Raw genomic sequence first — 13520 nt, 5'->3', positions numbered from 1 at the left:
CATTTATATCTCTTCTCTGGCTCCAAGACTGACTAGAAGGTTTAATTCTTTCTTTTCTTTTTATTTTTTTTAATGCAATTATCATACAAAACTGTGCAAAGGAGGCTACTATCAACTAAAACTGTGGATAACTGCAGAACAGTGCTCAGTGCCAAGTGAACCTTTGTTTGCAGGTAAAGCCATTTAAAACACACAACAGTTCTGAACTTGTTTATCCATCATACTAAATTCTGTGCTACTACCCTGAATAAAGACTAAATTAAAAAAAAAATGCTGCTATGCATAAGAAAAATCCTGAGTTTGGAGCTTCAGAATTTGACCTGTTAATAAGATTCTTCTATTTTTTTTATAGGTGATAATAGATTTACTTTATAGGTTTAAATAAAATTAAATAAATTATCAACAGTGCATCTCTCTTTCCAGTTAAACTCAGATTCCATGTAATCTACACAGAAAATAAAGTTATATGCAAATTTTATGTTTAGTTATAGATTAGATTACAAATGCATTAGTTTCATGCCATGGAACTGAAACTCCCTGAATTTAATTATTTTGACTTTTTTAAAAAAAAAAAAAAAGATTTGTCTTAATTTTTCAGTTTTTGGCCCACAACAAAGATTATGCAAAATGCCTAAGAAAACCTGCACTTTCTTCCCCACTTAAAATCTGTGACATTCTCTCTGTGTTAATCAGTTTACTTCAAACATGGAACACCAGGACATTTTCAAAAAATATTCAGCACTTTATTCATTCTATTCCCAGAAATTCATGTTAACATCAGCCATTCAGTTCAATTTTGAGCATCATGTTTTCAGTATCAAAATGATGAGAAAAAGGAGCATGAAGAAAGAAATTTAGAGACCTCAATAAAGTAGAATCGATCTTGTTGCAATATGAAATGAAAAGTCAATGCTTCAGAAGGAAACTCAAATGGAAAGATTCCTTACCTATATGTCTATGTAGAAGGCGTTCATTAATTTTTATGTTATGACCATTGACTTCTTTAAGTGTAACGACTTCAGCTTGGTGGGCTTCGTAGGAGGAAGAACTGATCACAATATCTCCATCATGATTCCAATCTACTTTGTCCTTCACAAAAATTCTGTAATGCCAAATTACTAAGTTAATGTAATTACATTTCTTAGAGTTATGTTAGATTTTCTTAAAAAACTTCATAAAAGTTTTGCCTAGGCAGATCTCAGATAGAATCCACAGGCTATGCCCTAAGAAAAACAGCTTTAGGCCTTTCTTCAAAAACAGATGTCTAAGATATGTGGGAGGAAATTAATCCTGATATGTCTATTTCACACCATTGATTAATAAGGTATACAGTTCCAGTACAGAGTTGCATTGCCAAGTAAGTTGCATACCAGAGATGTGTCAGACCGTTTTTGATGCTAGGAACATCCTGCAGAGCTGAAAATCAGCTTTCGACTTTGTTTTGACAGCAAAATGTAGGTGTTCACATGCAGGGCCGTGTGTGTGTGTGCCCTTGGCATTTAAGGTTCCGGTATAGTTCATCGGTACAGTCAGTAGTGGGTGGAAGGCAATTCAGCTCTCTGAATTTGGCATGTAAAGCAATATTTGATTCCCTAAAGAAGAGTACCTCTTGCTATGTAAAATGTTCCTGGATATCTAAGACATTACATTGTGGATGTGATAGGAGGGAGGAAGTGAGGAAGAAAGAGAGAGAAAGAATTAAGGGAGGGAGAGAAGAAGGAAGGAAGAGAGAGAGGCAGGCAGCAGGCAGGAAATCTCAAATTAATTCTTCTTTAGAATTAAAGTTAATGTAAAAATAGTATTATTTTCTTGCAAGTAATATAGCTGTTCTTTTAAAAGGAAAAGCGTAATGCAACTCATAGGAACATGCTAGTTATAGGGACAGGAGTCAAAACTTAGTATTTTGAGGTATATTTGGGAAAAATACCACCTTTCATTGCCAGGAGCAGCATTAGTTCCAAGATGTGTCCAAGATATCTTAGGATAAGCACTATAGATTTGCACCAGTCCATAAACCCCTGGAAAAAAAACAGAAGCAGAAGTTCAAAGGTAAGGGAAAGAGAGACTTGAGAAGAACTGAACTAATAACTAAATACAAATGAATCTTTATATTTATTAAAGTGTGCTTCTATATTTTATGAAAAGTGTAAGAACAGCACATAGCCTCCACTTGAAAGACAAAGTGAACTAGAAATGAACAATTAATAAAATAGAATTACCATCACATGTAAAACCAAGAAAGAGGATTGTACCATCAAAGTCTCATTAACTCAAATTAGAATTACAAAGGTATCAACCCGAAAAAAAATCTAACAAAGTAAAAAAATTCAGCAAAAATTCCAGGAAAAAAAGATACCAAAAATTACTCATTTATATTTCTTATCTGTGGAAAAAAAAACCCACTACTTTTTTTTTTCTGGAAAGCAGATCCAAAACCATGGTAAAAAGCTAAGGTACAGAAACTTTTCGTACAGATGCTCCAAGAAGATTACATTTGAAACATTAAAAAAAAATCTGATGTCCTGCATTGAATTATTTTATTCCAGTTTGCTGACCTGATCTGAACATCTTTTCATTTACGTCAGTTCAACATTTGTCCTACATCTCTAATAGTAACACATTGCTTCAGAGGAGTTGTGCTTCAAATATTTAGTGAACCCATTTTACTGCTTGGGCTAATCTCCTCAACAGACAACTTTTTTCCATGATGTACTGTGCAACTATAGTCTAAAAAAAGACTGCAGCAAGCACTGGTAATGCAACCCTGACTATCCCACCAAGACAGACTTTCAAAATAGCTTCCACGATACTGCGTTTGCTGTGGTTTAAAATGATAATATGAATAGTTGTGAAGTCTGACATGATAGTGTGATAAGCTGCAGCAATGCATCTATTTTCTTTTCTAGACACTAAAGTCATAGGAAGCTAAATTGCTAGCAATTGTTATACTTCAACTCCTCAGTAATCTAGACTTTAAACCCCCCTCAAAATCCATTTCCTCTGTCAGTTAGGTGTGTGTCTTGCTTTCCAAACATTACACTTAGTTATCTGCTAGAATTTTGCAGTTGTTTGATCAATCTGTGCAATGGTTTCTCAATGTCATAATCAGAAATGAATTTGGAATTTCTGATTATTTATTCATTTTTTTTTTCTCAAAATTTCTCTAATATTCTACAAACCTTGCCTGGGCAATTTCTTTTGCTAGAATTCTGATTTTCTACTGTCTTTACAGAAGTTCTTCAATGAACAAAACCCTGCAATACTCACCTAGTGTTTAAAACATCTTAAAATATGCAAAACCAAAAAAGTGAACTTATTTCTTTAACCTCAATTATATGAGAACATGTACAAGTTAACATAAACCTTCTTCTGCCAGTTTTTCTGTGCTTTTAAGTGCTTGGAAATATTTAAATGTGTACATTTGCGTCCATGTAGTAGCTCTTGGGTGTAATTACTCTCACTTAAGCCAAGCATTTAAAAATAGCTATGTAAGTTTAAGCTCATCATGTTAGCCTTGAAATTTGAGGGCAACGTTTTTCATCCTAAGAGAGACCAAAGATAATTGAGACCAAAGCAATATGCATTTCTCTCCACTAAGCAAGGTCATCTTAGTTTTAATATTTTCAATTTTGACAGCTACCTTCTACAAATCTCAAGTCTACAACCAAGAAAAACCCTTGCACATGTGTCTTTTAAGTCATCTCCAGTTTCTTATATAAAGACCTCAGGATTTGACATCTAGTTTCTCAAGTCTGTCAAATTTTAAGTAAACAAAGTCCTCCACAAAAATCCGTGAAATCCTGGTGAAAGTTAAAATTTTTAGATCAAAAAACAAGTGTGAACTTTTGTTAGATGTTTTCCTATATGACATTCCAACAGGCTTAACAATGGTAGATTTGGCTGTTGTCTAAGACTGGTTTCCTATGAAAAGCTGAACTCATGTTACATACCAATACTCCCTGGGTGGACATTTATTTCCTCCAGCTGATCACAGTAAATCCCTTCAGATGCTCGAAGAAGGACCAGCAGCTTTAAATCCCTTTCTAAGGGATGATGAGTAGAACCTGCAATAAAGACAGAACAGCAACAACCCATCAGAAAGATATCAATGTCTTTTGTAATGCTGAAATTCAGGTGTAACTGGGGTGCACAAATCCAAATGTAGGGGTCTAAATTTCTCTCCTCAGCCTATTTTTGCTTTTCTGGTCCTTTACCATTTCACCAGGTCTCACATAATGAGTTCTTCAGCTAGGCTGAGTAAAATGGTCTTTCAGACCAATGGAAATATTGAGGAAAAAGAGTAAGGGAGAAGAAAATGCCCAAGAAGGTTTGGTGTGCAATGGTGGCTCTTGTGGTGGTAAGTCTGTACAGTAAACTATTCCAAATTTGTCTTTATTTATTTCACCAAGGGTAGTTTACAGCTTCAGAAGAAAATGCCCCAGCACTAAACAGACACTAAGGAGGAAAAAGTAGGACAGCTTTTGCCCTGGAGAAATGTATGCGGAGTCCAGTAAAAGAGTTCAGCATTCCTTTGAAATTAGAGATTAAATCAATTATGCAACAGAAAACTGCAGCAGATGTAGAACTAAAATATATATACATATCTGTACAAAATTAGTTGTCCTGTCACATTCTTTTAATATTTAAAAATTACTAGTTTGGAAAGGAAAACTGATTTTGTATCCTAAAGAAATATTTCTCTTTAAGAGCATTTTAGATAAGTAAAATAACTAAAAAAATTCATTGTTCCCCACCAGTGTCTGATTATATCTGTGGATATTTAGATTCTCTTTACAGCCTTTTAAATGGGTAAAATACAAGCAGTACAAGATTTGCAAATCCATTTAATATATCTCACACCAGTGAGCTCATATCTTCTCTGGGGACATGGAGGGAATTCAGTTTTACAGTGTTCATCATCCATCCAAACCATGTTTGACTTTTTTTTTTAAACTCTCATAACTGTGGTTTGAACACAAGAAAACCAGGAACTGAGCTGCCACCAAATATTGCTTTCACAAAGCAAAACTAGTAATAAGCACTTTCACCACTGATGCACTAGGTTAAACAAATATCCACTGAAAATAACAGAAGAGCTATCATAGGATCATAGAATCATAGAATAATTAGGGTTGGAAAGGACCTTAAGATCACCAAGTTCCAACTCCCCTGCTATTGGCAGGGACACGTCACACTAAAACATGGGACCCAAGGCTCTGTCCAACCTGTCCTTGAACACCGTCAGGGATGGAGCATTCACAACTTCCCTGGGCAACCCATTCCAGTACCTCACCACCCTTACAGTAAAGAATTTCTTCCTTATATCCAATCTAAACCTCTGCTGTTTAAGTTTCAACCCATTACCCCTTGTCCTATCACTACAGTCCCTAATGAATAGTCCCTCACCAGCATCCCTATAGCCCCCTTCAGATACTGGACTATGTAGATAGTTGTGTCTATTTTTGTACGCAGAGTGACTATTTTCCTGCTTCACTGTCACAGCAAGATATGATTTAAAATATTCAGCCTGAATATACTTTTCACAATCCTTGGGTCAAACTTCTTCCCTAAGATAAAGGTATTAGCTACAGTGAAGGCTAAAGAAAGACTCAACAAAAAAACTCTGGAGACCATTATACTGATTTTACAATGTTATTCACAATTACCAGTTCCTAATCATGTTGATGCCTCTTAAAGAGGAGATTATTATTAACTATCATTATGAATTACTGTTGGTGTTATTATTGGTATTATTATTCTACTCCTGGTTACAAAGCATTTACTATTTCTTCTAGTTAAATCAGTTATAAATAGCCATGTGGTTTATTGAATTCTCAGCTCACTTTTAAAGCCATTTTTAAGTAGGTTTTCAGGCTTAACAAACAGAGACAAATGCTTGGAAATGTGACTTCTAAAGGCTTGAACTGGACATCATCACTCTTAAGAATTTTTAATGATAAAAAGCATGATAATAGGTTAAGAAATATTACCCTTATTAAAGAAAAAAAAGCACACAAACCCAATATGCAATCAGAGTGACAAAAAATATAATGAAACTGTTGTTAATATCTCATCACCATATTAAATTTTTACAAAAGAAATAAAAAAAATAGGAAGATAATGCTCACAGAAATGTTTCAGTGGCTGGAAACTGCAAATGGTAGATGACACAAAAGAACATGGGAGGTATCTATAAGTAAAAAAAATTGACTTGTTTGAAGTATATTTAGAACAAAAATACTCTGAATACCTGTTTATTTCCCTAAATAGTTCCATGGGTTTAAATCAATAGATTTCAGCAGCTTCAATGCAACTTCTGCAAAAGAAGTGGCCCAGAAAACCATTGGACTATTAAGGTGGACTTTTCAGCAAGTTTGGGATTGCTCACGATGTCTCAGAGCACTTGAAGTAAGCTAATATTGTGCCAATATTTCAAAGATAAAAGTAAAAGCCCCAGGTAATCACAGGCCTGTCAGCTTGACACTGATTCTAGGGGAAAAATAAATAAAAATTGAATGTCCAACTCTGAACACAATTAATAAATCATTAAAGGTGGATGATATAATTAATGCCAATCAACCTGGATTTATAGAAAAAAGGTCTTGTGAAACTTCCTTGTTATCATCTTCTAATGAGATTACAGGTTTAGTTTATAAAGATAATAGCTTTGATATAATATAATTGGCTTCTCCAAGGCACTTGACTTAGTAGTACCAAACTTTCTGATTAACGAACTACACTGGTACAGCACGAACATGGCACACATTAACTTACAGGCTGACTTATTAAAATGGGGGCATTGATTCACATAGGTCTGATCTTGGAAGCTCCGTGGTATGTGACATTTTATCAATGACCCAAAGTAGTGTAAAGATACTGAAAGTAATAGAGAAGCTGACACAAATGGGCAAAAAACAGTTAAAGACATAGGCCAGCAAAATCATAAATAATTTGAATGTGAAGAATTAGGAAAGAAAGTGAAGAATATTCAAAATATAATATGACATCTTGAGAAGGTATTGTGATTGGATGGAGAACAAAGGAATAGAAAGGGAAAAGCAAAGTAAAGTCTGAGATACACACTTTGGCTTAGTCTAAATGCAACCCTACAGAGCGGCTCTTGAAAACAAAGACACAGAAATGACAGCTACCTCAGCTTACTCATAGGGAAATCCAAAACAGTTAATGTACCGAAGTCACTGGGGCTGGATAAGTTTTATCATCTTACAAAGTAACTGACTGGCATATAAAATCACAGCTCTTGCAATAAACAGTTTTGTTTAAACTACGAAGTTGGCATAAACACTGGAATTACAATCTCTGCAACACATATGTGAAGAATATGGGCTTTAAGTGCCCATCTTTGAACTTTGGATGTGAAAACTTTGGGATATTTGCCCCACCTTATTGAGCTGAAGATCACGTCAAACTGTCCAGTTACTCCTACTGCAACTGGAAAGCTTATCAAATTGATGAGCAACTTGGTTGATCATAAGGTGAGATAATGAGGCACTGCTGGCGGAGAACCAGAAAAATAAAAGGAAATTGCAGCTAGTAAACTAGAAGCTGGCAGAAGAGTCTGGTGAGATGTGCAGAAAATAGAAAGAGTTTCCTCAAACACATGTTCTTCCAACTGGAAAGTTTATCTGGAATTTGAGGGACCTGCTTATTTATCTGGATACGACACATCTGCCAACCTGAGTACTGTTCCTGAGCAGTGGTTTTCCCACTCTGGATATTTCAGGTGTTCCTTCAGTACACACACAGGTCAACCTGCTGATGCATATGCAGCAACTCTGCAACTTCCTACAAGATGGGCTCTGCACAGGCACTGCACTATCAGTTTGTGTTTTCACTGTCTGTCTGATGATACATGTCACATCAAATAGCCTCACTGCAGATGCATGACTTTCTACAAGGGGTATCTAAAGCTGGTCTTCTTCCAGGGAACTCCAGGGAACTCCAGCACCACAACAAATGCAAAAAAAAAACAAAAAGAACCAAAAAAACCCCCCAAAAAAGCCAAATATGATAATCACATGTGTGAGAAACAACCTGTGCTATTAGTAAAGTCACCACTGATTATATTTGTTAATGAAGAAGTGTGAGGTTCAGCTGGCTGGATTGAAATACATCTGTTAACACAATGGTTGCAGCTGGTTCATAATCCTTCATCAGGTCTAAGCTCTGGAGAGCATAAACCCTACTGTATAAAAATAGGAAAATAAAATCAAGGGAGAAAACAGAGAGGTATGTTTTTTTCTATCCAGATTTTCACTTGTTCTGTACTGCAGCCTGGTTCTATTTTACTGTTTCCATTGTTTTCATATTTCAGTTTTATTCCAGATGTTTTTCCTGACAGATTTTTGTTATGTTATTTTTTATTTTTCCATAGCAAAACCCATTCTTTTTTTTTCCTAGAATAGTGGGTGTTTACTCCCTTCTAGCCTTTCCTTTCTTTACAATGTGCCACTGCAACGGCTATCGCATGTAAGAGCAAGGAACTCTCCGAGATAAGATCCCCTTCCTTCAATTGTCAAATAGACTTTGTTAAGTATCTTGTCATGTTCACTTCCAATATCAGCTCTGTGTTTTCTGCATCCAAGGTTATTTTGAAAACCATGGTATATTGTCACCAGAAAGTTTGAAGAGTTTTTATTTGTGGTCAATACACAGCTTGATAGTCACTTAATGCTGGTTCTCCTTCCTGGGCTTTTCCTTCAGGTATTCAGACTGCACTCAACAAAGAAGCCTGTAAAAGCAGCTTGTAAACAAGGATACATCACATGGGTTGCCCCTTACAGGTGATGCTGCCAAATAAACAGAAGAGATGAGGGACAGATAGCTGTGGAATAGGAACCAGCAGCCAGAAGGGAATCAGCAGCCAGAAGTGAAAGCTGAATGCCCAAGGAATAAGAAGGAAGACACACAGGATAGGATTCAGCTGCCTAAATATAGATGTCTGATGCCATCTGAGAGTCCTAATGCCCTCAAAACCACTATATGAAGTTGGCAGATATAAGAGAGTGATCAATGACAGAAGAGGGGTTTTTGAAGCAGAAGCTGGAGACCAGGTGGGACACCTGAGGATGCCCAAAAGTGATGCAAAATCCTTATACTCACACAACTGAACTGTATTTCCAGGGAGATTCATATCCTTACTTTTAGATTTCTTAATGCAGATATTTCCATGTTCTCTGGCTGTCTGAGTTAAGAGATGAGACAATATAGCAGACTGCAATTTGCTCTAGAACCCTGTATTAGCAAGTCCCACTTACTGCAATGACTCCACTGACTGTATTGACTAGATCTGTACCAAATTAGCCAGCTCATAAACCAATGTCCACATGTTACACCTAAATTTGGGTGCCTTAAACATATGAATCCCTTCCTTAAATGGTACAATCAATTCAAAAGAAACCAGGTGGCTTGGAAAAGGTAAAAGTAGAGCAGACAGGGGCTGAGTGAAGAGGATGCAGGTGGTGCAATGAACTTTTCAAACCACTTTTTCTGTGATGAGGGACGAAAAATTGATCTCAATACATAAACAGTACTCCATCTTCATACAAGTTGAATAGCTGTGGAGGGGGACTATGTGACTGCAAGAACAGACTAGGCTCAGAGCTAAAGAAGGTGGGACTCACACAATAGATGGACTGGAGAAGTTGGAAAAAATAGCCAATTCATGAAACTCACTTGTGTCCTAATTGTTATAAGACTGAGCATTAATCATCATTAACACACAGCTATTTTATGAAGTGATTTATCCTTTGGGAAGCCAATATGGGGGTTCTGAGAAGAAAGGGACTGAATGTTTTACAGCTCTTACCACCAACAAGGTAAGAGACATCAGAAATGTCTGGGGTTTCATCTGCAGACAATCAAACCATGAGCTAATGAAGAGCTTAGGCGCCTTGCCTCAAATGAGTGACATGAATGACAAGCAGCTATCACAAGATATGCAAAAGTAAAAAAAAAAAAAAGTGACAAATTGAGACTAAAAAGAGAAATCCTATCTAGATAATTACTGGATGAGTTCTATGTAAAAAACCAAAAGGCCTTCCAGTAAAGACGAGTACAGTGGAGTTCAGGATGAAACCAACAGAACAATTTGAGTAAAGCAAACTTCAGCATATTCTGCAGACTTATCAGGAGCTGATGACTTTGTCCAACAGTGGAACAGACACTTTTTGTGCATATGATCTGCATTTCAATGCTGACTTATGGGTTAAAATGAATGGAATCATCCTGAGAAGTGAAAAAACACTCTCAAGATGTTGAGCTCAAAATTTCTTTTCTTATTCTGACACAGGTGTGCTAGTGATATTTAACAAATCACGTAATCTTCCTGAACCTCAATCTCTCCCCTATAAATTGGAAAAAGAGCTAAGTTTTTTTTACAGCATGGTAACACATAGAGGTAGAAGTACATGCATTCTAAAATGCTGTTGCAAATATCGCCATCAAAGAAGAGACTCTGAAATTTTAAGTGAAAAAGAGAAGGTCCTTATCTGGAAGCTAAGACTACTAGAGAAGTAATCAGAAAGTCTGCCTGGGTCCAAAAACACTGAAGTGCTACATGCACCTGGACAAATTACTGGGGGATAGACTCATACATTTTACTCCTGGGTTGTCCAAAGGCTCTAACAGAGTTCTTACAACCCTCTTTAATCACCTCATATCTTCCAATGATTCTGTCGATCACAACTCACACTAATTTGTGAACATACTTTAAAAAGGAAAGTGATGACAAGCCCTGGGGGACCAAAGGTGTCCCAAGAACTCTAGCCTCCCAACAGTCACTTTATTTTCTCATCTCAGTTTCCCTGCAAATTATTATTTTAATAAAAATCAATTAGGTTCTTGTTGATGTTTCATAAACTCAAATTTTACACGGATTTTCCCCCCATTGTTATGTATTTCTCATCATCACTCAATTCCTGTGTACTTATAGTCTTCATTTAACTATCTAACTTTTTTCTTCAGGTAAGATACAAGTATTCCAAAGGACACCAGGGTCCAAGTAAGATTTGTTTCTAAAACTTATTATTGCTCTCTAGTAGTTTAAGTGAACAAAATACTCAGGCTCTACCAGAAAGTTTTGGGACTCTGCCACTGAATTAGAAGCAACATTATTTGACCAAAGATTACGATGCTGAAAACAAGGGATGGAGAATTTAGGCAACAAGGAGGATCTGGGGGTTTGGCTCACATGATGTCGACCTCAGATCCTGCTCAGGCAATGCTGAGTGCTGATGTCCACATCTATTAAATCTGTTTACTAAACTGTCTCATTATCTATTTTGTGTCAGGATTTCTTTAGGGTGTGGTAGAATTGGACAGATGGGCTTCAAAACCTTCCTTCAGGCATGGAACAGTCAGGATTGGACAGATGGGCTTCAAGAAGTTACCTTTAGGCCTTGAACACATGGGAAGAGAAAGAGGAAAGGAAAAAAGGCATGTGCTCCTAGTTCTACAAGCAAGCATAGAAACCAGTATAAGATACGGGAAACTTGCAGAGTCTTTACCCACCTATCATCTCACAGCTGAAACAAGAGCAAGAATAGCTCTCCAGAAGATGCTGGACTAGAATCTAACAGCTGCAAATACCTGTTTAGCTTTTTAATATCATTACCATTCACAGATGTGCTGGAGGGGAATTTGTGCAGCAAAGAAGTGCCTCAATGTTTTTTTAATAAGTGTTTTTAGCAATGAACACATGCTTTTTCTTAAAACCAATATGAAACCATATTTAAACTACAAAAGAGTGTAAGAAAGAAAAGCCTGACTCTTTTAAGTATATATATATATATATATGTATATTAACCTCCTAGATTAGGGCTTTTAAACCTCTTTTTTTTTTCAAGGAAAAGCACAAGACAGAAAAATAACTCTTTTAGCCAGTACTGTGTTAGCTAAACAGTCCCCTGAGATTAACAACAAACACATATTGGAGCAGACTTCCTCAGGAGGTGATTACACAAACAAATTCTCTTTTTAAAGTTCATGAAACCAATCTCAAGAAAGGTCAAGCAGTGATCAACAATGTGATCCCAGTGTCCTAAGGATTCCTGTAAGTAAATACAATGCTTGGCTTTAGGAACCTTGGTATTTAAGGGGAATTATGTGAGTAATTACTTCTGTGTGGAAAAACACTGATCCTGTCCTTTGCAAATAACGTGGAACAGCCACAGTGACACTGGGGACTCTGAAACCACTATAAATAGGGGCAAGGCAATATCTCCCTGATGTCTTGGTGCTTATCCGTATGGAGGGATGGGAGGAACAAATGTGCTGAATCCAGCTGTGGTAGTTTCATGCCACAGCGGGATTTCCAGGCACTCTGGGGGCTCCTCATGACTCTGTTTATGTTGGCTTTAAATACTTCTGTGTCACTTAGCAGTGTCTTACCAATGCCCACAGACACCAGACACTGCCTTGAACACTAAGGTAGATCCTGCCTTGAGGAATTTATGTCTCATAAAGCAACCCTACATGAAGCAGGGAGGACTTTTATACATATCAGATACAATCTCAGTTGCAATGAAATCAGGATGACTGCCATTAGCTTCAGTGGGGTGAAGATAGCAGCATTTGCAATATGTTGCTATGAAATTAACAGGTAATTAAATCCAGTGGATAATCACTGTGGCTAATATGGATTCTGGGCGTCCACACTGCAGATATCCAAATAGCTATAGGACATTAGATGGCCAACTTGTTTATAGTAACACTACACAGTCTTTCTTCCCACTTTTGCTGTCTATCAAGAACAAAAATAAACCCCAAGCATCCAGAAGACAGGCAACTCACCCACTTTCAGTGTTCCCCCAGCCACCACTATACAGGCTGCACTCAGGACATTGCTGGAGTTGCTGGGGAACTCAAGAGTCCCCAGGATGTAAAGGCCTCTCAGAGGAGGAAGCGCCATATCCACCAGGATGGTCCGATCTGAGAAACAAAGCAAAAGGTTGTTTAGAATGATGGCATCCTAATAACACTAGTTGCCATAAAGTGTGGCATTATAGGTGAAGAATGTTAGGTTTGCTTGAGTTTTGCTTTATTTAGATTGCTTTTGCTTAGAACTCCTGGGGGAGGGTTTGTGTGTTTGTGCAGCACCCACAACCAGAGGTTCATCTACAGCTGAGGCTCCATAGCGCAGTTGTGATCTGATAAATGAGTAACAACACCATATTTACAGCATTGTTGCATGCATAGGCCATATCAAATGTTGCTTAAACCTTTAGGCATGCATGTGAAAGACAGCATGTTAGGGTGGCATGGCAATCTTGCTAGGTGAATCTGGCTCTGTTTATAACAGTAAATCTTGATCACCCATTGTAATGAACCAGGACTAAGTTAAGCTGTGTCCAGACAGCATTTTACCCTCATGGCACAGAAGAGAACGAGACTGATGAAAGAGAAAATTCCAACAGTATCAAATATGTGCTCCATGGCACAAAAAGCCTACAAGTCCCCACCTTGTTAACAGCAGTGATCAGGGTGACATGCTGAATAAA

The 13520-nt window shown here is 37.1% G+C and overlaps 1 protein-coding gene across 1 annotated transcript in view; it reads right to left on the bottom strand.

Annotated features, from left to right (window-relative positions):
* PKHD1 (PKHD1 ciliary IPT domain containing fibrocystin/polyductin) overlaps nucleotides 1-13520 on the bottom strand; it is a 243492-nt gene that overhangs the window by 70323 nt on the left and 159649 nt on the right. Inside the window, exons 51-54 of the mRNA XM_031046619.2 lie at nucleotides 12814-12951; nucleotides 3951-4064; nucleotides 1931-2018; nucleotides 948-1102 (exon numbers count right to left, since the gene is read on the bottom strand). Of these exons, the coding sequence (XP_030902479.2) occupies nucleotides 948-1102; nucleotides 1931-2018; nucleotides 3951-4064; nucleotides 12814-12951 (495 nt within the window). The remainder of the gene's footprint in view (nucleotides 1-947; nucleotides 1103-1930; nucleotides 2019-3950; nucleotides 4065-12813; nucleotides 12952-13520) is intronic.

Source organism: Melopsittacus undulatus, chromosome 3 (genome assembly GCF_012275295.1).
Source record: "Melopsittacus undulatus isolate bMelUnd1 chromosome 3, bMelUnd1.mat.Z, whole genome shotgun sequence".
Lineage (NCBI taxonomy): Eukaryota > Metazoa > Chordata > Aves > Psittaciformes > Psittaculidae > Melopsittacus > Melopsittacus undulatus.
Note: the sequence above shows the minus strand (reverse complement) of the source record. Positions and strands in the feature narration are given on the sequence as shown.